This window comes from Sylvia atricapilla, chromosome 25 (genome assembly GCF_009819655.1).
Source record: "Sylvia atricapilla isolate bSylAtr1 chromosome 25, bSylAtr1.pri, whole genome shotgun sequence".
NCBI lineage: Eukaryota > Metazoa > Chordata > Aves > Passeriformes > Sylviidae > Sylvia > Sylvia atricapilla.
In genome coordinates, this window is record NC_089164.1 from 2,012,497 (window position 1) to 2,037,946 (window position 25,450).

The following is a 25,450-nucleotide window of genomic DNA, read 5'->3' on the forward strand; positions in this document are numbered from 1 at the left end:
CTGGAATTCCCGCCCTGCTGGATCCAGTGACAGCCTCGCTGTGTCTTTTTTTAGCTGTGCCTCCAGCTCCCCATCCCGGAGGATTTTCCCAGGTGGAAGGATTAGATCCGACGGGATTTCGGAGACATCCCAAAGAATCTGGAAGATCCATGGAGTGATTTTGGGAGGGTTGGACTGTTGGACTTGGACACAAAAACACCGGGAAGATGGAGCAGAGCCCCATGGTGCTGATCCTGCTGTGCCTCCTGTGCCTTCCAGCGGCGCTTCCTTCGGGGTCGGAGCTGGGATCGAGATCGGGCTCGAAGCTTCCCTTGGGATCAGAGCTGCCCTCAGGATCAGAGCTGGGATTAGGATCGGAGCTTCCCTCAGGATTGAGATCAGGCTCGGAGCTTCCCTCGGGGTCAGAGCTGGGATCAGAATCAGACTCTGAGCTTCCGTCAGGATCAGGATCGAGCTCAGAGCTTCCCTCGGGATCAGGGCCTGACTCTGAACTTCCTTCGGGGTCAGAATCGGACTCAGAGCTTCCCTCAGGATCGGGAACGGACTCTGATCTTCCTTTGGGATCAGGATCAGGATCAGATTCAGAGCTTCCCTCAGGATCAGCCCCAGACTCGCAGCTCCCCACGGTTCCGGAGCCCGTCCTGGTGGGGCTGAGGACCATGGTGGTGGTGAACTCCACGTCGTGCAGCGTCACCTGCGGGCTGGGCGTGAGGGAGGAGCAGGTGTGCGAGGTCACCCCGGCCGCGGAGATCCGGAATTGCTCCGCGGTGCGCTCCCGCTGCCTCAGCGATTGGATCTGCGGCCTCCAGCACCTCAGAATTCCTGAGGGAAAACCCGTCCGGCTCGTCTGCCTCTCCCCAGACGCCGCCAGCCTGGGAGGGGCGGATTTTGGCTACACCTGGACGTTCGCCCGCGGGCTCATCACCACCAACGACCTCCTATTCCGTCCTTTCCGCAATTCCAGCCCTTCCCTGAGCTTCTCGCCGGCTCTGGAGTCGCACTCCGGCACCTACCGCTGCGACGTGCAGGTGCTGAGCTCCTTCAAGCTGGTCAAGAGGATCTACTTCGGCCTCAGGGTGATCCCCGGGGGTCTGGTGGATCTGGACTTCGAGAAATCCCTGACCTGGGAGCAGCAGCTGGCGGCCAACGGGGAGGAACCGCCGGGAAACGGCAGCGGCGCCGCGGAGTGGGAAAAGCGGCGGGATTGGTGGGAGAAGCAGTGGTTCTACGAGGCCGTGCTGGGGATCGGGAGCGGAGTCATCGTGGGGATCCTCTTGGGCCTCGGGCTCTGCTGCCTGGGCAGGGTTTGCAGGGGGAGAGCAGCAGCCAGAATGAACGGGATTTGATGCAGTTCCCCAGCTTTGGCTCTTTGTTAGGGATTCAGGGATTCGGGGTGGGATTCTTGGGACCGTCCGCTGTTGGGTTTTGATGATTCTCCTCTTCCAATTCAGGGTATTCCATGGATCCCATTACTGATTGGATATTTGTAATTTATTTGCAACAGACACAGTTTATAAATGAATATTTTGGCCACTTTGGAGCCTGGATTGGGAATTCAGAGATTCAGGATATGATTCTTGGGATCCTCTGCTGCTGGGTTTTGATCCTTTCCTTCTAACTCCGGGCATTCCGTGGATCCCATAACTATCTAATGGGATATTTGTAATTTATTTTCAACAGGTACAGTTTATAAATGAATATTTTGGCCACTTTGGAGCCTGGATTGGGAATTCAGGGTGGGATTCTTGGGATCGTCTGCTGTTGGGTTTTGATCCCCTCTGACTCGGGGCATTCTGTAACTATTTAATGGGATATTTATTTCGGGATAAACCAGGAATTCTGCAGGGAGTAGAATCCATGGAGAGACTTATAAAATACTTTTATTTTTTTTCCCTATTTTCTTTCATATTTGCTGTTTGTTCCCTTTTTCTCTGTGAGCTACAGGGACAACCCAAATCCAGGGAAAAACAACAGCACAGCTCTAACCTGAAAAATTGAAAAAATTCCCGTTTTTCCTTTTTACCAGAACGACACAAAAATGCTTTGATATTGAAAAATAGGAGTACGGAGGGAAATAATTTTATTTATTTGAATGAAAACCAAACCAGGCACTTTCCAGAGTTGATTCCCGGAGGTGTTGGTGGTTTTTTTTGGTTTTTCTTTTTTTCACCTCCTGAACATGGAAAAATTGGGAATGACCGATCACAGCGGGCTGGGAGTTAATGGTGCAGAGCTGCCCCATCTGCAGGACCCTCTCTCCTCTTTGTCATGGAAATTTCCATGTCTTGGGCCCAGCTGGGATTCCCAAATCCAGCGGGATGAAAGCTCCGGCACAATCCAGCTCTGCTGGAGAAGTCAAGAGCGGGAGCCAAAAATCTCCTTCATCTTTGGATTGGGGGGTGGGTTTTTATTATTATTTTTTTTAATTTCTGAGGGGAGGCAGCTGCCCAGAGCAGGGAGAACGAATCCATAATTGGAGTTTTTATTTGAAGGCTGAGGGCTGGGATGGCCACTGGGGTCCAGCTGTCACAAAGGGCCTTTAATGGGGTTTTTTGGGGGGATGCTCTTTGATTTTTGAAGGGATATTAAGGATTGGGGGATGTTTATCTTAACAAGAGAAGGCAGGAAAAGGGAATAGCAGAAGGTGGAGCTCAGTGCAAGTAGGGAAGGAAAAACCCTTGGAAAACCAACTCCATCCCTCCTTTTTTCCATCTCTCCCTGCAAAATCATCTTTTTTTAAATCACTGCTCCAGAATTCCCATCATAAACAGCAGGAATTCAGGGAAGAAAAGTATTTCTGCTCTGAATTGATGCTTGAATTCCTTTTTCCCTCCATTTTTCACCATCACCTGGAGGCGAGGATGGCACAGACTCCATGGAAACCCTGGACTTTGTGGGAATTCTCTGTGCTCCCCATTCCCAGCTGGAGGAATTCCTGTGGTCCCAAGTTTTAGGGAGCAATCAGGAGTTTGCAGGGCTGCTCTGGGCAGATCCAGGAGGAGCTGGGAGCAGAGGGGTTGTGAGGAAATCCCCGGGATGTCCTCAGGCTTCCCTCAGCTGAGTAATGTCGATGTCACTCATTGGATGGCAGCAAAAAAAAAAAAAAAAAACCCATAAATTGATTTTGGGGCTTTGTGGCTCCTCCATCCTCTGCTCCTGGAGCTGTTATCCCATTCCCTGATCCACTGGGATGGAATTCCTGTTCCCACCTTTCCCTGTCACTGCTGATGTCCCTGCAGAGTGACCACTGCCATCCCTGCGGCTCCCAGAGAGCTGAGCCCAGAGCTCTGGGATCTTTGGGATCTTTGGGATCTTTGGGATCAGAGGCCAGAGCTGAGTAGGGCTCCTTCCCTCCATCCTTCCCTCTCTCCATCCTTCCCTCTCTCCCTTCCTCCAAATCCCACCAATTCCACTTCTCTCCCTGTCTCCGCCCACCTTTAACCCCTGGGCTGTGTTTTAGGAAGCTCCGAGAGGCTTTTCAGGAGGATTCCTTAAATCCTCCCAAATGGCGGCCCTGGCTGGGCTTTAAACGTACATTTTTGTCGTTTCCCGAGGTCTGAGTGCCGGATTTGCAGGTGCAGATCCTTCCCCCGTGGCTCTCCCAACGCTGGATCAAGGGAATGCCAGAAGGGACTGCCCAAAACGGGGCTTAGCAAAGCCTGAGCTGCCCTGTCTGGAGAGGGATTTCCGTGCCACCACCTGGGCTGAAAAGGGCGAGGAATTGGCATTTAAAGGGAAAACTGTACGGTCAGGGCCCAGTTAGGAAATTCTGGGATTGGGATTGCCCAGGCTGGCGCTGTTTTCTCTGGGATTGAGGGATCACAGCCAGGGAAAAGTCCCTAAAAACACCCTTGGGATGGAACCAGCAGCAACACCAATCGATTCTCGTTAACTTTGGTCAACTGCTTTACTGGGAGACAGAGATTTCAACAGGCAACATCGATTCCCAACCAGTCCTGTGAGTGCTCAGCTCAGCATTCCTGCTTTTCCCAGCCTCTGGAGTGCAGGAGGCTCCTCAGCATCCCAGTGTTTCCTTGGGATGTCCAAGCTGGAATCCTGGCTGGATCTCAGCCTTTGCAGTCCCAATCCCAGCCTGGAATTTCGGCTGGATGAATTCTCAGTGCAGGGAGATGAATCCGAGTCCGGATTTTCCTTCTTGTCCCAGTGGTGGCTTCCTTGAGTCTCCCATTCCCGTTTTAATTTTGTCATTTTTTAAAAATTCCTTCTTTAAGCCCCTGTGAAATTTGGTTTATTGACACCTCCATTTTTAGGCAGAGCTGCCTGAATTAGGGATTCTGGGAAAGGATCCCCTTCTCCCCAGACAGAAGGAGAGGAGGCAAACAGGGTGACAAATCCACCCCAAAAGCACGTGGGATGTTGGAAAACACAGAATTTGCTCCTCACAGCTGAGACAAGAGCACCAGGCTGGGGCCGCAGGTGAACACCAGAGTTGTAAAAAAAGCTTTTCAGGCTGGAGCAGAGCTCGTTCCTCCCATGGATTTGTCTCCTTGGGCTGGTTCCTGCAGGATTTGGCTCTATTTTTTTTTTTTTTTTTTTTTTTGTGTGTGGGAAAAAGGCTCGATCCCGTCCCACAAATGCTCCGAGCTGGCTGTGGTGGGATGGGTGTGGAACGTGCTGGTCCCTGAACTCCTCAGTCCCCGTCCCCCCACGGAATTCACTGTACAGAGTTAAAAAAAAAAAGTCAAATTGATCAGTCTGGTTATCTCGTACATGGCTTCGATAAGGCAGAAAACCTATGGATACAGTGAGGGGGTGGGGCAGGCAGTTGGCTGCAGAATTCCCAGAGAATTCTTCATTTTCCTCGTTTTCCTTAAAAAACATTGAACCGGTTAAAGACCCATGTCTCGTACGAAAGCTTTTGTTCCTCCAAACCGAAAAAATACCCCCTCCCCAAAAAAAGCTGTTTCTAATTTCTTCCTCCCTTCCGACCACGCTGTCCGCTCCTCTCCTGCCCCGCTCCGAGGTGGGATTTTCCAAACTTTGCGTCGTTCCCGCGGGGATCGGGAGGAATCGCGTCCGGAGCCGTGTCTGGGAGCTCAGAGCTCCAGGGAGCTGATCAGGGCCACCATCAGCAGGGAGTTGGTGGTGATGACCACGATGGGAGGTGCTGGCCTCGTCCCCGAGTCCTCCACCATCATGCTGGTCCCTGGAAAAACAGGGAACTGGGATGGGGTGGAGCAGGCACTGTGTGGAATTTGGGGGTTTTTTTGTGTGTTTGGTGTTGATTGAGCTCCTGGGAATTTTGGGAACAGGAATTTGGGGGAATTCAGCCCTGAATTTAGGGAATTTGCTGGCCCCACAGGTTTGGGATTTCACTCGTAGTGGGAAACTTAAATGGTTTTTAGTTCAAGTTGGGCGTTGTGGGGTCTGGAGGCTGCAAATCCTGGGTCAGGCTGGGCTGAGGTTGGGAAGAGGAGTGGGGAGAAGGAGGAGAGTCAGGAATTCCTAGGAGGAACCAAAGGCTGATTCTAGGAAAAAATAATTCCAGAAAAGGCCAATTCCAGAGTCTCAACCTAAAACACTGCGGGAGGATGTCCTCCCGTGGTCCTGGAAAGGAGAGTGGGATTTTAAAACACAGTTTATTGGGATGGTGCCATGGCCGGGGTGGGAGGGGCGTGGCTGAGTCCTTCCTGCTGGGAAGGGGAAGGACAGGAGCTGTCCTGGGGGTGAGCTCCAGCGCCTGGGGAGAACCTTGGAAAGGGGAATTTGGGCATGGAAAGGGTGTGGTCAGGGAGCACAGGGAGTGGGTATGGTCAGGGATCACATGGATGGGTGTAGCCAGAGGAGTGGGTGTGGTCAGTGAAATGAGTGGGGTCAACAGAATGGTGTGATCAGTGAAATGGGTGGGGTCAATGGAATGGGTGTGGCTAGAGTAGTGGGTGTGGTCATAGTAGTGGGTGCAGTCAGTGGTATGGGTGTGGCCAGAGCAGGAGTGGTCAGTTTATGGGTGTGGCCATAGTAGTGGGTGTGGTCAGTGGCATGGGTGCGGTAATTGGAGTGGGTGTGGCCAGATGAGTGGGTGTGGTCGGTGGTGTGGGTGTGGTTAGTGGTAGGGGTGTGGCCATAGTAGTAGGTGTGGTCAGTGGCATGAGTGCGGTAATTGGAGTGGGTGTGGCCAGGTGAGTGGGTATGGTCAGTGGCCTAGGTGCAGTAATTGGAGTGGGAGTGGTCAGTGGCGTGGGTGTGGCCAGAGGAGCTCAGGTACCGGTGTTCCGGAGGATGTGAACCTCTGCCGGGGTCCCGTCCCCGCCGGGTCCGGTCACGCGGATCTGGACGAAGGCGTGGGTGAAATCCTCCGGGATGGGGATGTCGATGTGGCTCTTGCTGGCCAGGTACAGGGTGGGGGCCGAGTGGGAATCCTGCCTGTAGAGCATCTGTGGGCAGAGGGAATGCTGAGTTCCCGTTCCCTGTGCTTTCCCTGGATCTCCTCCAGGAGAAGCCCAGCCAGGCTGGCCGTACCTTGTACCCCGTCACTGCCGATTCATCCGCCTTGGCCACCACGGGGTCCCACTTGATGCTGACCGTGGAGCCGGAAAAACTCCAGGAGATGTTCCCAGGTGGCCTTTTTGGTGCTGAGAGATACAAAACCAGACAAGGATTGGGTAAATCGGGCAGTGAGGAGAAAGCTGTGCTGGTCCCAGCCCTCCCCAGAGCCTCGGCTGTCACTGCTGTGGGACGTTCAAAGAATGCCAAACAAGAGCACCGAGATCAAAATTTAGGCCATTTTGGGGGATCCTGTGGGAAGTGGAGGGGTCAGGGGTCACTCACGGGGTCTGGTGGTGGTGACGTTGGTGGAGGGGCTGGGGGGGCCGGTCCCTGCCCGGTTGTAAGCTCGCACAGACACGTGGTAGACGGTGTTGGGGTTCAGGCCGGTGATGTGAGCTGATGTCACCAGCCCGGCTGTCCTCACTCTGTCAGCCGCCTCCTCCTTGTCCCCATCCTTCCAGTACCGGATCTGCGTGGAAAAGGATAGGATGGGTTTCGGAAGGAGAGATCTGAAAATCCCGGGTCAGCCCATCCTGAAGGGCTTTGGGGTGTTGGTTTCCATGTATTTCACTTTGTGTGTGCCCAGGAATGAGGCCACGGCCTCCTGGGAAATGCAGGCAGGAAAATGGATGATTCCCTTTAATCTCTCTTGAGAGAGCCACATGGTGTGAATTATCCCCCACCTCTGGAATCAAAAATGCCGTTTCCTTTCACCTCCCATCACCCGGGGGAATTTTCCCTGCTGGGCTCTCGGGGTCTCCCGTTCCCATTGGAATCTCCTACCTCATATCCCAAAAGCACTCCGGTCACTTCTCCCTGCTCCACGGGCTCCCAGGACACATCCATCTCCGAGGACAGGACAGACTTGGCAATGACCCTGTAAGGAGCCGCTTTGGGTTCTGAAAAGACAGGAATAAAATCCTTTTCCTGACTTTGGGTCCCTTTTGTCGGGAACAAAAGGTTTTCCCGCAGCATCATCCCGCGGGCAGACAGCTGGTGTTGTGTTACGGAGCGAGGGGAAGGGATTTAGGGACTTAGGAGGACAAGCAGGGCCACAGCTGTGAGCTCTGGGATCTGTGTCTGCCCCGAGGCTCTGGGGCAGTCGGGGCTGGGCTTAGGGAATCGTCACTGGGTGTGTTTGGAGTTGTGCCGGAATTGCTGTTCTGGGAGCCAAAGGAATGTCCGAGCTGCCAGGTGCTGCAGGGATCTGGCTGAGGAGAGGTTGGACAAAACGGGGAATTCTGAGTCTGTGCAGTCATGGAATGGTTTGGGTGGAAGGGACCTTAAGGATCATCCAGTGCCACCCTGTGCCAAGGCAGGGACACTTTCTGCTGTCACAGGTGACTCCAAGCCCTAATGTCCAACCTTGGACATTCCAGGGATCCAGAGGCAGCCACAGCTTTTCTGGGAATTCCATCCCAGCCCCTCCCTGCCCTGACAGGGAACAATTCCATCCCAATATCCCATCCAGCCCTGCTCTCTGGCAGTGGGAAGCCTTTCCCTGTGTCCTGTGCCTCCATCCCTTGTCCCCAGCTCTCCTGGAGCCCCTTCAGGCCCTGGCAGGGGCTCTGAGCTCTCCCTGGAGCCTCCTCCTCTCCATGCTGGACATTCCCAGACTGCTCTTTACCTTCCTCTGCCGAGTACACGATGGCCGTGAGGCTCTCGGGGCCCTCCCCTTTCCTGTTGTAGGCCTTGATCTTCACCTCGAAGGGCGTGTAGGGCGCGATGCTCTCGTTGCGGTACACGAAGTGCAGCGACTCGGCGTGCGGCACCCGCGCCCTCAGCCAGGCCTGGCTGCCCTTCCTCCGGAAGGACACGATGTACCCAAAGCCATCCCCGTTCTGGTAGTCCCGCAGCGTCGGCTGGGAAGAGAGAGGGAGCCTTGGTCCACCCAAATCAGCCTTTGGCTCATCCACACCGGGACTGTGGTGTGGATTTCCCAGTGGAAATGTGAGCTTGGTCCATCCAAACCAGCCTTTGGTTCATCCAGACCGGGATGGCAGTGCTGATTTCCCAAAGGGAATGTGCTCTTGGTCTGTCCAACCAACCCTTGGCTCAACCCCATGTCCCAGGTGGCCAAATCAGTGGCACTGATTTCCTAAAGGAAATGTGTGCTTGGTCCATCCAACTCAGCCTTTGGCTCATCCAGACTGGGATGGTGGCACTGATTTCCCAAAGGAAATGTGCGGTTTGTCCACCCAAACCAGCCCTTGGCTCAACCCCGTGTCCAGACTGCCATGGCAGCACTGACGTCCCCCCCAAAAATGCCACGTGGTCCCACCTTGGTGCTTTCCCCGTTCCCAGCTCACCGTCCAGGTGATGATGAGCTCGTTGGGAGCGCCTCCACCGCCGCTGAGCCCGGACGGTGCCACCGTCGGTGCTGTGAGGACCCAAAGAAAAGCAGAGTTTGGGTTAAGGAGGTGTGACACTGGGTGGGACAGCTCCCAGGAAAGGACTCAGCTTTGTTTTCAGCCATAAAAATCCTGTCTGGAATTCCAGCTTGTGCCTGACCGGGTTATTTAGGGGCACAGGACAAGGATTCGGTGTATGAGGGGACAAGGGTAGAGCTCAAAAGCAGGGATGAGGAGGGGAGTTTTATTAGAGTTAGTTTTATTAGGTTTGCCTTTGGTGGATTGGGTGAAGTTCTCCTGCTGTTCTCCCATCCCTTCTGTCCCAGCAGCGGGACATGGAACGGACATTCCCAGCTGGATGGAGTGCTGGGAAGTGCACTTCCAACCATGCTCATCTTTGACACAGAAATGGGCAAAAAGGTGGAAAGTCCTGTGGTGGCCTCAGCTCCGGGAGCTCTCCAGGAGATGGTTCATCCCTTGGGACCATCCTGGGCAGAGACCTGCGGTTGTCTCCACACCCACCTGCTTCCTTGGTCCGGATTTTGCTGGAGGGCAGACTGGGCTCCCCAATTCCCAGGATGTTGCTGGCCAAGACCCGGAACTCGTAATCCATCCACGGGATGAGGTTCACCACCTGCGCCGTCTCCGCGTTGCCCTCGATGTTTACGGGATCTGTAGAATCCAATAACACCAGAGGGGAAGGAATAAGAGCGAGGAGCAGCACGGAGCCAGGGCTGGCCGGTGGCCGGTGGCCTCGGTGTGTCACCGGTGCCACCGTGGGGACACTCACTGGTGCGCATCTGCTTCCATTGGCTGGACAGGAGGGTCCTGGCCTCGATGAGGTACCTGGCGATGGGGCTGTGGTTGTCAAAGCCGCGGCTCCAGCTCAGCTGGACGCTGGTGTCACCGATGTCCCTCACCACCACCCCGCCAGGCGGGCCTGGAGGTCCTGAGGGGATGGGAAATGTGTCACTGACATGGAAGATCTGAGGTTTATCACTCCGTGGATTGTGCAAGTCCTAAATTCACATCGGGCCTTTCTTTTCTGGGAGCTGGGAAGCCTCGCCTCCAGATTTCGCCTCTGGAAAAGCTCCTAAGCCTGGTTGGGAAGGTTGGAAAAGACCTCCAAGATGCTCAATCACAAGTTTTGGGTGAAAACAAAACCCACGAGGCCACGGAATTATTGGGTGTGAGGTGGTTCCAAGGGAAGAACAGCTGATGGCACGGACCAGGTCATTGCCCTGGGTTTGTCAGGAGCAGGGAATGTTCCCACAGGGAATTATTACCTCTGACGGTGAGCGTGGCTGACTCGGACGCGCTGTCCACCACGGTCTGGGCCGTGCAGGTGTAACGCCCCGAGTGCCGCAGCTGCGCGTTGGAGATGCTGAGGTCCCCGATGGCCTCCTTCTGCAGGGCAACACAGCGAGGACACGGCGGGGACAGCGTCAGAAGGCGCCCAGACACAGTCCAGAATTCATCATGGTTTGGGTTTGGGTGGGTGGGTTGTGGTGGAGGTGGAGAAGAGGAGATGGGAAAAGATTCCCCCATGGGTGATGGAGCTGGATGGATCCGAGATGGATCCAGGGCTGGCCGAGGCTGAACCTGTGCTGGGGCTGTTTTGGCTTGGGATGGGGATCAAAGAGCGATCAATGAGTGAACACTGATCATTGAGTGACCATTGAGTGGTCATTGGACAATCATTTAGCAATCATTTAGTAAACGTTGAGTGAACATTTGGGTGATCATTCAGTGACCAATGAATGATCAGTGACTTATCAGTGAGCGACCATTGAGTGATCACTGATTGATCAGTGAGTGATCAAGTGATCATTGAGTGATCAATGAGTGGTCTCTGCCTGCCTTTATCCATCTTTCCCTTTCTCCTCCAGTTTAGGAGGGGAGTGATCATGCAATCATGGAATGGTTTGAACTGGGAAGGATCTTAAAGCCCATCCCATTCCACCTAGGCCATGGGCAGGGACACCTTCCACTATCCCAGGGTTCTCCAAGCCCCATCCAGCCTAGCCTTGGACACTTCCGGGGATGTGGAATTCACAACCGCTCCGTGCAAAGCGATGGAGCAGCTTTGGTGTGCACAAACACTCAAATAACGAGCACGGATTTAATTTTCCATCTTTTTGGATGGTCCAGAATTCCCCCTGGACTCACCGCGCTGGCTCGCCGGTAGTGCCCCTCGGACTTGTCGAAGTCAATGGGGAAATCATCCAGGGACCAGGTGAAGGTGAGGTCCATGGTGGGGTCGTGGGACGCATGGCACTGCAGGGTGAGGTTCTCGCCCACGTTGATGTCGGCGCTCGATGGCGCCAGCGTGATCTTGGTGGCATCTGCAAGGAACGAGCGGGAAGGGCCGTTAGCTGCAGATATCCAAACCATCCCTTCCCAACGGCTTCACGGGAGGAAGAGGCGGGATTAGGAAATGGAAACGCTTTTCTCAAGGGATGTTTGTTGGTGGGGTCAGGCACAAGTTTTGCTGCTCCACCTGAAATCACTTTGATTCCCTGATTATTCTGGTTTTTGGGAGTATGAGGAGAGGAGGAAGATCACATCATTCATTCTTAGCTGATTCTGGCTTGGCTGACCCCAAATGAACATCCCTACCTCGGACAGAGAGGATTCCAGTGCTGTTGGCTTTGCCCATGGGGTTCTCGGCAAAGCAGGTGTATTTTCCCTCATCGGACTTGCTGATGTTCTGCAGGATCAAGGTCCCGTCCGCCGTAATCGTCACCCTTCAAAGGAAGAGGAGCCACACAAAGGAACGTTAAAAGATCCGCTCGTGCCGCACATTTGGGAATTTCCACTGCTTTTAGAGAAACTGGGGTCGAAATCAGGCGGAAAAAATATCGCGTGGGAGTTTGCTAAAGAAGAAATTAGAGGACTAAAAAAAAAAACTCAGGGATGCAGCAGCACATTTGGATCACCGAGTCCAGTCTTCTGGTAAAAAAAAAGTATTAAAATAGATTTTAGCTACATTTTGTAGGTGGAAGCTGACTCTGCGCTGCTACCTGCTGCTGTTGACCAGGAGTTCTGTCCCTTTGGTCCAGAGCACGGTGGCTTTTGGTGCTGCTCGTGGTTGGCACGGGATGATGACCTTCCCACTCCGGGCCGCCGGGATCAGGCGCTTCACTGGGTTTAGTCTAAAATCTGGAGCTAAGGCTACAGGGATAAAAGAAGAGGATTAAGGCACGATTAGAAACGCTGCCCTGGGGGGACGGAATTTCAGCGAGTGGGAATTGATTTATTGTCGGTAAAGGAAGCGAGGCAGAGTCTGGAGAGCGGGATAAGGGAGGAATTCCTCGGCTGCTGGGTGGATCCAGATGCCTGCCAGGCAGGAATTGTGTGGCACGCGAGTGGGACGGAGCGATGGGAATGACCCTAACAAGTGCAAGGTCTTTGAGAGACACAACAACAGCTGCTTTGGGACATGTCCAGGATAATCTCTTCAATATCCTGACCAACGCAGACATCCAGCTTTTGCCTGAAACTCCTCCTGGAATTGCAGATGGAATTGGGATTTACCTGTTGCTCTCGATGTGTGAAGGTTGAGCAGTTGGTGCTCAGGGCCTTTAATTTATCTTTGGCATCTCCATGAGGAGATAAACTTTTGGACTAACGTGGAACAAGTTTGGCAGCAGTTCAGCTCCAGTCACCATCCATCAAAGCAGGAGGAATGGAAGCTGAACTCTGGTTTTTGGACCTCTTTCCTCCAAAACAAGAGGAATTTGTAGTGGGAGAGAGGTTGTAGCACTGCTGCTGGGTGTCCTGCCCACTTCCTGTGGCTAAACAGATTTTTTTGTTCACTTTCACACGGAATTCACAGAGGATTTAAAATTTCAAGGCTTGCATAGTGTCTTGTTGAACCAATAACAATTTCAGTGGTGAGTGGAGCAGTTTTTTGCCTGCTCTTACCTCACTGCGACATCACAACGTCAGGATCACGTCAGGATATTAGGAAGAGATTTTTTTTTTCCAGTGTCCCATTGGAACCCAGAGCTCTGGGAAAGGAGGAATTACCTTGCACTGTTAATTCAGCACTTGCATAAACTGTGCCATGCTTGTTCTCAGCCACACACTGATACATGCCAGAGTCCTCCTGGACTAGCTTGGAAAATCTCAGCTCTCCACCCCTCACTTCGATGCGGTTCTGTGCAAACAAGAGGATGAACCCATTAGATGAGAAAGAAACAAAAAAAAAAAAAAAAAAGAAAATGGAACTCAGTCCTCAGCTGGGTCAGGGTTGAGTTTTGTCACAGACTCCTCGAGGCCGGCCTGGTTTTCCGTGGGGGAAAACGCAGGGATTGTTTTGGTGTCTGTGCAGTCACTCCGTGCTCTGTTTGCCAAGACACCTGAGCAGCAGCGTGCAGGTGACACCGGGACAGTCACAGCTGTCCTCCCCGCCGGCCGGCCATGAGTCCCTGCGGCTGCACGAAGCGATGGCTGGGATGGCAGCGCCGGGAGAGGGGATTTGGGGACGGTGCCGTCGCTTCGCAGCCCGATGGGGGCACGTGGAGGAGGGATGCAGAGTGAGAACCTGAGGGATGCAGGAGCGAGGCAGGAGGAAGGGCTGGGGCTGGAGGAGCGGGGTCAGAGCTGGCTTTAGGGCAGTACCTGGGACGTCAGGGGCTGCCCATCCCGCAGCCACCGCACGGTGGGCCGGGGTTTGCCCGAGGCCACGCAGCTCCAGCGCAGGTCGGACCCGATGTCGGCCTCCGTGTCCGAGATCACGTCCAGCCATTCGGGCTGGGCTGCGGGGGACAAGAGACAGGGGACAGAGCCAAGGGGATCAGCTGAGAGGTGGCAGTGCCAGGCTGGCAGAAGGACGTCCCCGTGCCAGCGCTGCCGGTACAGTCGTTGGCACAGCGGGATCTGCCACGGGAACGGCCCCGGCCTTTTGTGCTGGGAGAGGCACGGCCGGGTCCTGCTGGGCTCTGGCTGCGCAAAATCAGGACAGAATCCAGAGGAATTGGTTTCTCTTCTTAAGAGTAAATTCAGCCATTCCTGAATCATCAAATCATGGGATGGTTTGGGATGGAAAGGAACTTAACGATCCCCCAGTGCCACCCCCTGCCATGGGCAGGGACAGCTTCCACCATCCCAGGTTGCTCCAAATCCCATCCAGCCTGGCCTGGAACACTTCCAGGGATGGGGAAGCCACAAGCTTTGTGCCACCATCCCCACCCACCCTGTGCCAGGGCCTCACCACTCTTAGAGTAAAGAATTTCTTCCTGATATCTCCTCTAAACCTTCCCCCTCTCAGCTTCGGGCCATCCCCAAATTTCAGGAAAACAAATCAGACCGAGGTAACCAGGTTAAGTTTTTTAGCTTCTCTAGATCTGGTTAACAGCTCGGGGCATCAACCCTGCTGGAAACTCCTCAGGCTTGGAGAGGACCTTGAGCGTGAGCCAGATTTGCTTTTTGTCACTCTCTTTCCTTCTCTGGTTCCCTGATGTGTTTGCTGTGATGATTTTAGAGCCCGTTAAGAGCTCTCTCTCTCTCTCTCCCTTTGTCACAGCCCAAATGTGCCCCCTGAGGAAAGGTTTCCCTGACCCCTGCAGGTCTTGGCTGGGGCTTTGCCACACCTTTAATTAGGGCTGGTAAGAGGCAGGATTGGAGGGGGTGGGTTTAGCCCCAAAGCCTCAGCCCATTGCCTGGGGCACCCTGGTGCACTCTGGGAAGGTAAAATGTGTTCCCTGGGTGAAGGACACGCGTGTGTGTCCCCTTGGATGAAGGACACGTGTTTAAGTGTGTCCCCTGGACAGGTTTAAATGCGTTCCTTGGACAAAGGACAGTTCCCTGAGTGAAGGGCATGTTTAATGTGTCCCTTTGGATAAAGGACATGTGTTTGTGTCCCGTTGGATGAAGGACACGTGTTTAATGTGTTCCCTGGGTGAAGGACACATGTTGAACGTGTTCCTTGGTTGATGCATGTTTTTGTCCTCCTGGATGAAGGACATGTTTTTAAATGTGTGCCCTTGGATAAGGGACATGTTGGGATGTGTCCCCTTGGCTAAAGGACATGTTGGGACATGTCCCCTTGGCTAAGGGGACCTTGGCTAAGGTTTGGGTGCGTTACCGTGGATGATGATGCGGCCCTGGTGGGTGTCCCTCCCTTTGGTGTTCTCCGCCTCACACTCGTAGGTGCCCTCGTCCTCGAATCCCGCCTGCTGGATCTGCAGCAGGGGCTCGCTGCCGATCCACTTGGAGGACTGTGGCCCATCCAGCTTCCTCCACCTGATCTGGGGCACGGGGCTGTGGGAAAGCCGAGCTGGTGAACCCGGGCTGGGCTCAGGCCCCACGCAGCCACCCCAGGCCTGTCCCCAGAACAGGCTTTAGCCAATTCCTCCCTTTTCCCATTTCCCTCCATCTCTGGTCTTCCATTGGAGAGAGGAGGTGTGGAAGTTGTGCCGTTCCCTCCCCATGCTGATCCCCATCCTGATCCCAGTCCCAATCTCCATCCCCATCCTGATCCCAATCCTGATTCCGGGCCCCATCCTGATCCCAATCCCCATCCCAATCCCCATGCCAATCCTGACCCACACCACACTCACTTTCCGAAGGCGAAGCACTCCAGGGTCACGGCCTGCCCGGTCAGGGCGTAGGTGTCCGCAGGGAACCTGGCCTTGATGCTGGGTGGGAACTGCCTGGCATCTGCCACAGGGAGAACTCCGCTCAGGGGACCGGGGTGACACCCAGATGCCACCCAGGGGGCCCCAAAGGGCAGAGGGACCCACGAGGTGACTTCCCAACCCCGTTGTGTGTTCAGGGACAGAGGTTTCATTTTCTTTTTCAGACAGTTCTTGCTGAAGTCTCTAAAAGTCTCTTTATATCATCTCAGGGATCCATAATTCCCGGGAATCACAGAATCCTGGAATGGTTTGGGTTGGGAGGGTCCTTAAAACCCATCTGGTTCCACCCATGCCATGGACAGGGACACTTTCCCCTATCCCAGATTGCTCCAATCCATGTCCTTCCAGGCCTTTCTCCTGTTTAATTCCCTTTTCCCCATACCAGAATTATACTTTAAAAATACAGAAACCCCATGGACGGAATGGAAACAGGGAATCTTTAAGAGGGAGCTGCTCCCCTCCTGTCCCATCCTGTCCCATCCCACCCCACCTATAGTTTTGAAGCTCTTAAGAGAGGCTGGAGGGTGATTTGGGCGCTGTGCAGCCCAAACGATTTGCAGGGTTCATTAATTCGGATTTTTCCCATAAGAATTGGCATTTTTTGGGACAATCCAAGAGCACTGACCCTCCGCAGCCAGGCTGAGGTGGGAGAACTTGCTGAAGACGCTCTTGGTGATGAAGTCGATGTGGCTCGTGGCGAAGCAGGAGTAGTTGCCCGAGTCCGAGGCCTCGGTCTTGGCGATGTAAAGGTTGCCCGTGGTCTGGGAGATGAAACGTCTCCCGTCGGCCGGGATGAAATTGGGGAATTCGTTCAGGAGCCACCGGTAGGACAAGCCTGGGGAGGGGGGAAAAGGAAAGGAATAAACTGGACAGGTTTGTCCTGCCAGGAGGGATGGACACAGTGAGATTCCAGGCTTGAGTGGGATGGATCTGGTGGGATTCCTGGCTGGAATTGGTCTTTCCATGGGAGGAAAAGGGAATTAACTGTGCTGGTTTTTGTGTCCTCCTGAGTGGGATGGATCCAGGGGTGTTCCCGGCTGGAATTGGCCCTTTCATGGACATACCAAGTCTCGTTTCTGTTGCGTTACAAACTCTGAATTAACCCCGAGTTTCCTTCCCTGAAATCCCCAGAGAATCTGGGACCCCCTTACCTGGGTAGTGGGGCGGGGGACTGCAGGGGAACATCACCCCCCAGCCCTCGGTGATCTTCACGGGGTCCCGCTCTTCCGCCGAGAATTCCTGCAAAACTGAACAGGCAGAGTCAAACCCGGGCAGGGAAAAAAATCATCTGGAGGAGCCTCTGCGTTTCCTCTGCGCCTCCTCGGATGGGTTTGTGCAGAGGGAGATCCAAAAACATCATTGGCTTTCTCCATAATACCCCAAATTCTCCAAATTCTCCAAATTTCTATGGAAAGTACCAGGAGATTTCTCCATGGGATTGATGTGTTGGAGAGATCCTCTCCACCCTTTTCCCAAGCAGGCTCGGTTTAAGCCTGGCCTAACTGTGGTCGTGTTTAATTTACCCAGTGGTAATTAAACTTACAGCCAAAGCGCAGTGAGGCTTCCCTGCTCACCACGGTGCCCCTGGAATTGGAGGCCACGCACTGGTAGGAGCCGGAATCTTTGGCTTTCGTGGGGTTGTTGATCACCAAATCCCCGGCCACCAGCCTGTAGCGGGAATCTGGCTCCAGCTTGAGTTCCGTGCCGTTCATCTTCCACCTGTCGGGAGAAACGGGAGCAGGGATAAATCCCCTGGGGTGGGTTTCCAGATGGGGTGGGGTTGGTGGTGGATTTGGATCTGAGCTGTGCCCTGGGAGGAGTGGAACATCTCAGAATTGTGGAGGTTGTTGAGGTTGGAAAACCCCTCTGGGATCGAGTCTGAGCTGTGCTGGATGCCCACCCTGAGCACTCAGTGCCACCCCCAGGTGACACCTCCAGGTGACACCTCCAAACCTCCCTGGACACTTCCAAGGCCTGAGCGCCCTTTCCATGAGGAAATTCCTGCTGGAATTCCACTCTGAGCCTCCCCTGGCCCAGCCTGAGGCCGTTCCCTCTCCTCCTGTCCCTGTTCCCCGGGATGAGATCCCAAATCCCCCCGGCTGTCCCCTCCTGGCAGGGAGCTGTGCAGAGCCACAAATTCCCCCTGAGCTCCTTTTCTCCAGGCTGAGCCCCTCCCCAGCTCCCTCAGGACTCTCCAGACCCTTCCCCAAATCCCTCAGGACTCTCCAGACCCTTCCCCAGCTCCCTCAGGACTCTCCAGACCCTTCCCCAGCTCCCTCAGGACTCTCCAAATCCTTCCCCAGCTCCCTCAGCTCCTCACAGGACAAGGAACCTCATTCCCAAGCCAATAATTTTCCATGTATAAAACGGAGGGGACCAAGCAGAATTCTGGGTGGTTTTTACCCCGTTCCAGGTTTTTGCCCCATTCCAGAGGGAGCCCTGAGCTCACCTGTAGCTGGCGGGAGGGTTGGCCCGTGCTCTGCAGCCCAGGGTGACCTTTTCCTCCGCTGAGCCCTCGGGGAAGAGGGTGTGGGACGGCTGCTCCTCAAACACCGGCCCGTAGCTCCTCGTGCTGCTCTGGGCTTGGCACCAAACTGCGGGAGAAAGGGAAAACCTGCTCTGTTCCACTTGGCTTTTCTTTAAAAAATAAACCAAACCCCTCCTTTTCAGTTTTGTAGGGTGTCCCCAGCAGCGAGGAGGAGAGAAGGAGCGAGGTGACAATCGCACGCCATCTGTCAGCACAGCCCGGCCCTGGCTGTGGGAGCACGACCTGCCATTCCCACCCAGCACCCCGCACCACTCCCGCCCTTCCAGAGGCACCGGCATCCCCGGGGACACGTGGAGGAAGGAGCAGGGACCTCCTGGAACGCCACAAACTGGAGCTGGGAATGTCCCCGTGTCCCCAGTGTTCCTCCTCTGCCTGCACGGGCTTTGCCTGGTTTGTTCTGGTGAAATCCTCTCCAGGAGGAGAGGGGAGAACCGGGATCTTCACGGCTCCGGACACACCTGGCAGGTCCCCTCTGTCCCTGCAGCTCCGCCAGCTCCTGACACCTCAAACCAGTTGGTTGCTGGTGTGGAAACCAGAGCAAACCAGAAGAAACCAGTACAAACCAACGTAAACCAGTGCAAACCAGAGCTAACCAGAGAAAACCAGTGCAAACCAGAGAAATCCAGTGGAAACCAGTGAAAACCAGACCAAACCACTCCACACCAGTATAAACCATTCTGTTCTGTGCCTGGGCTGAGCCTGAAGCTGCTTTTGGGGCGCTCAGACACGGATTTCACTCTGGTTTTGAGACCGGGGAGGAACAAGAGGGACAAAGGCCACCCCTGCCTGATCCACACCGTGCCTGGGCCACCATTTGGGGACAAAGTGCCACTGGGAAGTGCCAGCTGCCTTCCTGCCCCGGATAAACAGCGAATTCCAGCAGATCCCCTTCCACCCTGGGGAATCCCGGGACCTCAGACTGGTTTGTGTGGGGAAAAACCCCTCAAAGCTCATCCCCGTGGGCCGGGACAGCTCCCACAGCCCGGGGCGTTGGCTGGAAGGGACACTGGGAAGGAGAGCCAGGCAGAACCCGCCTGGAAATCTCCTTCTTGCAGGAACAGCCGGTGGGATAATTGCCAGCACGTCTGTCCTCGCTGTCCCTGTCCCCCCTGGAGACGCCTGGCCCTTATCAGGGAAGGAGCCACCAGCACTGATAAGCTCCGAGCTGCTTCCCCCGGCTCCGCGATCCTTCCCCGCTCTGTAATTGAATTAATGAGCGTCTCCACCCCGCTGTGCCAACGCCAATCTGTCTCCTTCCTCCCCACTGCTCCTTCAGCGAAGCCATTCCCGGGAGCGGAGATGTTTTATGGAAGAGTCACTTCCAGCCGGGAATCCGGCCTGGGAGAAGCGGGAGCAGCTCTTGACCTGCGGCTCCCGGGGTTTGCCTGGCGTTCTCCGGCTGCTCCAGGATGGATGGGATGGATGGGATGGGAGAGAGGCTCTGGTAATTGGCTCCGGGTTGGGAGCAGCTGCTGCCCGTGTCCCTGCTCCAGGCAATTATCCCGGCTCCGCGAGGATGTGCCGGCGGGATGGTCCCCGGAGCCACGCGGGGAGAGGGCTGGGCTCCGGTTCTTTGGAATTAAGGGAAAAACAGCGGATTTGAGGGGTTGGTTTTCCTTCTAGGGTGGCTCCATTCCTAGAAGAAAAACTGGGAATCTCCTTCCTTGGATTCTTTGGACTCCAAGTAAAAGGAGCAGCTTTTGGGGTTGTTTTGGGGTTGTTTCCCCTCCCAACCAGTGCTGGTTTTCCTTCTAGGGTGGATCCATTCCTAAAAGAAATACTGGAAATCTTCTCGCTTGGATTCTTTGGAATTAAGGAAAAGCAGTGGTTTGGGGTTGTTTCCTTTCCCAACCAATGCCGTTTCCTTCTAGGGCGGATCCATTCCAAAGGAAAAGCTGGAAATCTGCTCCCTTGGATTCTTTGGACTCCAAGTAAAAGGAGCAGCTTTTGGGGTTGTTTTGGGGTTGTTTCCCCTCCCAGCCAGCGCTGGTTTTCCTTTTAGGATGGATCTGTTCCTAAAGGAAAAACTGGGAATCTTCCCCCGTTTGGGAGTCCCGGCTGGAATAAACTCTGCTGACTGGGGAGGAAAACAGTAACGAGTAAATGGGGGATTAATGAGAAAGGATTAATTGTGTGCTGATAGATGAGTTAATTGTGCTCTGATAGATGGCGGTGACAGGCTTGAGGCTGAGCAGCTTTAATTTTGAGATTAATTAGGGGAGCAGAAGGTAAATAATTTCTATTTATTTAACAAATAAAATATCTATTGGTACCACTCCCACCCCTGCCCTTTCCCGCGGGATTTTTTTATTCCAATCACGCCAAATCAGGCTCATCCTCCCTCCTGATCCCACCCAGTGTCCCCTTGCTGTCCTCTGCTGTCCCTTTGTCCCTGCCAAGGTTACGGCTGCCAGTGCCAGGCATCGATTTTCCCACTTGGAATCGATGCCAGGAGTTCAGGTGAGTTCTAATCCACAATTCCAAGGTGCTGCCGGGTGAAACGCTTGGGTTTCGCTCATTAAACAAATCAGGGGTTGATTAAAGGAGTAATTAAACAGTTATGAGGCGGGGATGAGGTTAAAGTGAAGAACTGATAAATCCCAGAACTTCTGGGCCCATTCTGCCAGCCCAGAATTCCCAATTTTTAATGTTGCCAGTGCAGGGTCTGTCCTGGAGCTCCGGAATTTGGAAAACAAGGAGAAGACAGGCACAAAATAAAGGTTTAAAAGCCGAATTTCAGAGGAGAGGAGTGACCTGCTGGAAATTTTCCTTGTCTCATCCAGCTGGGAGAGCTGGAAAGATGGAAATAAAACCCACCATGCCTCTGGAATAACCTTCAATCTCAGAGAAAATGATAATTAGCACCAAAATCATGGAAAACAGGTGAAAGCAGAACACCTGGAAATGAAGATTTGGGGAAGCAGCTGCAGGGAGGTGACTCCAAAGCCTCCCTTTCGGGTTATTTTTGGGGATATTTTTAGGAATGTGCTGAGAGGCAGGTCTGGAAAAGCCCAGGTGTGCAGGGGGGCTGAGCTCTGCCTTCTTGCTGAGCCCAGAAAATGATGAATTTTCTTTCCTTGGAAAGTCTTCCGAGCTGAATTCTTTTTCTGAGGACATCCACAGCCCCTGGAGCCCCGGGATCACAGGAGGGAACTGGGTATAAACTGGTTTTACAGGGAATTTATGCCCAAAACCCAACAGGATTTGGAGGTTCTGAGGAACCAAGGTTTTATTTCAGGTTGTTTTTAACGAGCAGCTTTCTGAGGAACGAAGAGTCAGGGCTTGGATTCCTGGATTTTCCAGAGGTTTTCCCAAATGAACAAAGGCCGGGGAGAATGTGGGATTTTAAAAGTTCTAAATATTTAAATCTCGCTCCAGACCTGGAGGTTTTGCCTCTTTTCCCACTCCACAACGTTTCCCTGAGCCTCATCCATCACTTCCATCCTTTTGTCCCGATCCCTGCTCGTATTCCCAGGATTTCTCCCTGTCCCAGCTACCTCCAGAGCTCCAAATCACCTTCCCAGGGTGGGATTTTTGGTTTTTTTTTTCCTGAACTCAGGTGTTTGATGGGAGACCCCCAAGTCCAACTCCGTGGATGCATCGGGGTCAGGCCAATTAACAAGAGGGATAATTGCCTCCGGATCCGGGGCAGCCCCCGCCGCCTGGGCCTCCTCGTCCTCGGGGAGGCAGAGAACATTAAAAGGTAATTAGATATTTATGAGGACGGGCTCTGCCCGCCCTGATGGATGGGCTGCAGGACATTATCCAGTCTCAGCTGGAGAGGAAATGTCTCCCTGCGGGAAAAGGGACCTGCAGGGAGCAGCCTGAGCCTCCCCGAGCTCCAGGGATGGGCCCCGAGGTCTGGAAATGGTCCTTGAGATCCAGAGCTCCTACCAGAGATCCAGGGATGGGCCCTGGGATAGGGAAATGGTCCCCAAAATTTAGAAATTGTTCTCCAAAATCCAGAAATGGTCCTGGACATCCAGGACTTCTCCCTGGCATGGGTCCTGAGATCTGGAAATGGTCCCCAAAGCCCAGAAATGCTCCCTGACATCCAGAAATGTCCCTGAGCTCTGGAAATTTCTCCCTGAGACCCAGAGATTCTCCCTGAGATCCAGAATTTCTCCCTGAGATCCAGAAACTCTCCGTAAGGAGCAGGAGGGTCTTCCCATGGTATGGCCATGAAGGAATCCCTGGAAAAAGCGGGTGGGGAGCAGAATGAATCCCACTGGCGGGAGGAAATCCCTAAATCTGGGGTTAGGAAGGGGGAATTGTGTCAAACCTTCCTGGCCCAGAGGGATGTTGGGGACAGCACCGACACGGGACAGCCCATCCCAAACCACCTGGAGCCCGGGATGGGAGATTCCCGGTGGATCCCGGGTGATGTCCCAGCCCCTCCCGCGGGAATCTCTTACCCAGGAAGGTGCCGAGGGCCAGGGAGGTGGGGATGAATCCAGCGGTGCCTCCCATCCTGCGGCGGGTCCTGCGGAGCCTCTACGGGCACGAGGGGACGGCGACCCTGGGGGGGACACAGCGGGGTCAGCGGGGCCCTTCCAGCCCCAGATATTCCATTTTACTCCGATTCCAGAGGATCTGGAGTCTGGGATCAGCAGAGCCCTTCCAGACCCAAATATTCCATTTTACTCTGATTCCAGAGAATCTGGAGTCTTACTGTGATTCCAGAAGCTCCAGAATCTGGAATCACTGAGGCCTTTCCAGCCCCAGATATTCCATTTTACTGTGATTCCAGAGTCTGGGGTCAGTGGGGCCCTTCCAGCCCCAAATATTCCATTTTTGTGATTCCAGTAGATCTAGAGCCTTACTGTGATTCCAGAGGCTCCGGAATCTGGGATCAGTGAGGCCCTTCCAGCCCCAGACATTCCATGTGCTGCTATTCCAAAGGCTCTGGAGTCTGGGATCAGCAGGGCCTTTCCACCCCCAGATATTCCATGGTTCTGGAATTCCAGAGGCTCCACAATCTGGGATCAGTGAGGCCTCTCCCAGCCCCAGATATTCCATGTGCTGTGATTCCAGAGGCTCCAGAGTCCAGCTGTGCCTCCCCGCTGGCCACCAGCCCGAGCGAGAGTCACTCCAGGGCAAAATTCCAGAGGAGCAGGAGCAGCTGAAGGAGTTTTTTGTCCCCTGATGGGACAAATCAGGGAGAGTTGTTGTTGTCCCTCTTCCTTTTCTATTCCCCATTCTTCCCCCCTCCTCCATAAATTCTCCTTTCCAAGCGTTTCTGATGGAAAACACCGAGCCAGCAGCACGTGGGATATTGGTGGGGAGTGAGCAGGGAGGAATAATTCGGGGTTTTTTGTGAAAATAATGAAGATATCGGGAAGGAATTCTTGGCTGGTGAGGGTTGGGATTCCCCTGGAACAGGATTCTCCATCCCTGGAAGCGTCCCCGGCCAGGCTGGATGGGGCTTGGAGCACCTTGGGATGATGGAAGGTGTCACCTATGACAGGGGTGACACTGGGTGGGCTTTAAGGTCCCTCCCAACCCAGATCACTCCAGGATTTGGGGATTCTGTGAAAAAGGGATCTTTAATCCCAACTCTCGAAGCGCCCAGGGCATTTCCAGTCTCCTGTGATCCCAAAAATCAACCCCCCAACCAAACCCTGAGCTCTTTGTGCAGCCCCTGCCCCCTCGGTGGGAGCAGCTCCACCTCCAGCCCCTCTTCCCAGGGAACTCCGGCCGGGATTCGGGGCCGGTTTATCCCGCTTTGTTAACGAACCCTTTGGAAATGGAGCTCGGAGCTCTCCCGCAGCCCGGCGGGGCCCCGACACCCCGGCGAGGAGCCGAAGATGCCGCCAGCAGCTCCCGGGCCGCTCCTGCTGCTCATCCCCCTGCTCCAGCTGGTGCCGCTCCCGCCGCTGTCCCTGCCCATCTGTCCGCCCCCGAGCCCCTCGGAGCGGGGATTAGCCCATCCCGTGGGATTCCCGGCCCCTTCCAGCCCTCCCCTCATTACCGGAGCCGCACCTGAGCAAACAGCCGGAGCCCAGCCTCGGCTCCCGGCGCCCTCCGGGCTGAGGGACCGCCCGGGACCTTCTTTGTGTCCTCACCCGGAGAGGGGATCCTGCTGCCAGCATCCCAAAAAATCCCGTTGGGATTGGGGGTTTTGTCTTGTCTGGGTCCGAGGGATGGGGCAGAGAGCCGGGAGCAGAGCCCGGCCGCGAGAGGCGGGGAGGGGACACCGAGGGGACAGAGGGGACACAGAGGGGACACAGAGGGGATAGAGAGGGGACACAGAGGGGATAGAGGGGGTATAGAGAGGGGATAGAAGGGACACAGAGGGGACAGAGAGAGGACAGAGAGGGGTAGAGGGGAGTGGCAGGAGGGGACACAGAGGGGACAGAGAGGGGACACAGAGGAGACAGAGACAGGGGACACACAGGTGAATGATAAGAGAGGACAGAGGGGACGGAAGGGACTGTCAGGAGGGGACAGAAAGAGAGGGGACAAAGAGGGGACAGAGAGAGGACAGAGCAGACTGGCAGGAGGGGACAGAGAGAGGATGGAGAGGGGACTGGCAGGAGAGGACAGAAAGGACTGGCAGGAGGGGACAGAAAGAGAGGGGACAAAGAGGAGACAAAGAGGGGAGAGAAAGAGGACAGAGCAGACTGGCAGAAGGAGACAGAGAGGGGACGGAGGGGACAGAGAGGGGACACCGAGGGGACAGGCAGGAGGGGACACACAGGGGACAGCCTCCCTCAGCTCTGCTGGGATTTTGTTCCCTGACAGGCCCCAAAATAAAGCTGGAGCCTCATGATCCCGCCCGGCCGGGGAGGGAGGAGCCGCTGCCGCAGGGATGTGGCAGCTCCTGCTGGGAGAGGCACGAGCCGGGACAGGGACGGGGAATTTGGGGACAGAGCCCAGCGGGGCGGGACACGCTCCCACGCAGAAGCTGCCGCCGGTTCCAGCAACCCCGGAGCCGCTCTGTCACATGGAGTCACTTGATGTCACCGAGAATCCTGCCCCAAACAGCGTCCCCAGCCCACGGCCCTACAGCCAACACTGTCCCTTTGTTCCCCCGGCCTGTCCCCTCCGCCTCGGGGACAAGGGGCAGCTTTGAGCCGGGCGCGCTGTGGGCTTGCGGGAGATGCCAGCCCGGCGCTAATTAATGAGTTGACTTTTCCAAATCTCTGCGGTTCCCTCGCTGCGGGGGTTTGAGAGGGGCAGCGGCGGCGGAGCCGTTCCTGCACCAGCGGCTGCAAATTAAACTCGGGGAGTTTTTGCTCCAGCCGCGTTTCCCGAGCCCGAACCCTCAGCTGAGCCCCGGGGAGGCTCCGGCTGCAGCTTTGCTTCCTTTGTTCCCTTTCCCTCGCACTTTGGAAACAAACAGGAAGGAGAAAGCCGGGGTTTGTTATTTTTTTACGGAATCCCGGACTGGTTTGGGT

At 54.8% G+C, this 25,450-nt stretch overlaps 2 protein-coding genes across 3 annotated transcripts in view; one reads left to right on the plus strand and one right to left on the minus strand.

Moving 5' to 3' along the window:
* The window catches only part of CNTN2 (contactin 2), a 141,761-nt gene extending 119,179 nt beyond the window's left edge, over positions 1–22,582 (minus strand). The window contains exons 1-22 of one of the 2 annotated variants that reach the window (XR_010745348.1): positions 22,466–22,582; positions 17,952–18,096; positions 17,046–17,221; positions 16,654–16,749; positions 16,128–16,337; positions 15,425–15,524; positions 14,950–15,125; positions 13,485–13,621; positions 12,891–13,020; positions 11,882–12,032; positions 11,478–11,605; positions 11,028–11,203; positions 10,145–10,265; positions 9,649–9,807; positions 9,381–9,530; positions 8,817–8,887; positions 8,135–8,369; positions 7,291–7,406; positions 6,790–6,976; positions 6,481–6,593; positions 6,227–6,395; positions 5,001–5,167 (exon numbers count right to left, since the gene is read on the minus strand). Coding sequence is in view for 1 of the 2 variants with exons in the window: in XM_066335596.1 (XP_066191693.1) it covers positions 5,058–5,167; positions 6,227–6,395; positions 6,481–6,593; positions 6,790–6,976; positions 7,291–7,406; positions 8,135–8,369; positions 8,817–8,887; positions 9,381–9,530; positions 9,649–9,807; positions 10,145–10,265; positions 11,028–11,203; positions 11,478–11,605; positions 11,882–12,032; positions 12,891–13,020; positions 13,485–13,621; positions 14,950–15,125; positions 15,425–15,524; positions 16,128–16,337; positions 16,654–16,749; positions 17,046–17,221; positions 17,952–18,096; positions 22,466–22,520 (3,111 nt within the window). In the remaining variant the exon portion in view is untranslated. Of the gene's footprint in view, positions 1–4,559; positions 5,168–6,226; positions 6,396–6,480; positions 6,594–6,789; positions 6,977–7,290; positions 7,407–8,134; positions 8,370–8,816; positions 8,888–9,380; positions 9,531–9,648; positions 9,808–10,144; positions 10,266–11,027; positions 11,204–11,477; positions 11,606–11,881; positions 12,033–12,890; positions 13,021–13,484; positions 13,622–14,949; positions 15,126–15,424; positions 15,525–16,127; positions 16,338–16,653; positions 16,750–17,045; positions 17,222–17,951; positions 18,097–22,465 lie in introns of those variants that run through there. The other variant, XM_066335596.1, reaches the window with a different exon arrangement.
* Positions 207–1,376, plus strand: TMEM81 (transmembrane protein 81). The gene is given in 1 exon segment (XM_066335566.1): positions 207–1,376. A coding segment is annotated over 1 exon segment (1,170 nt).
* Positions 22,583–25,450: the final 2,868 nt, after the last annotated feature.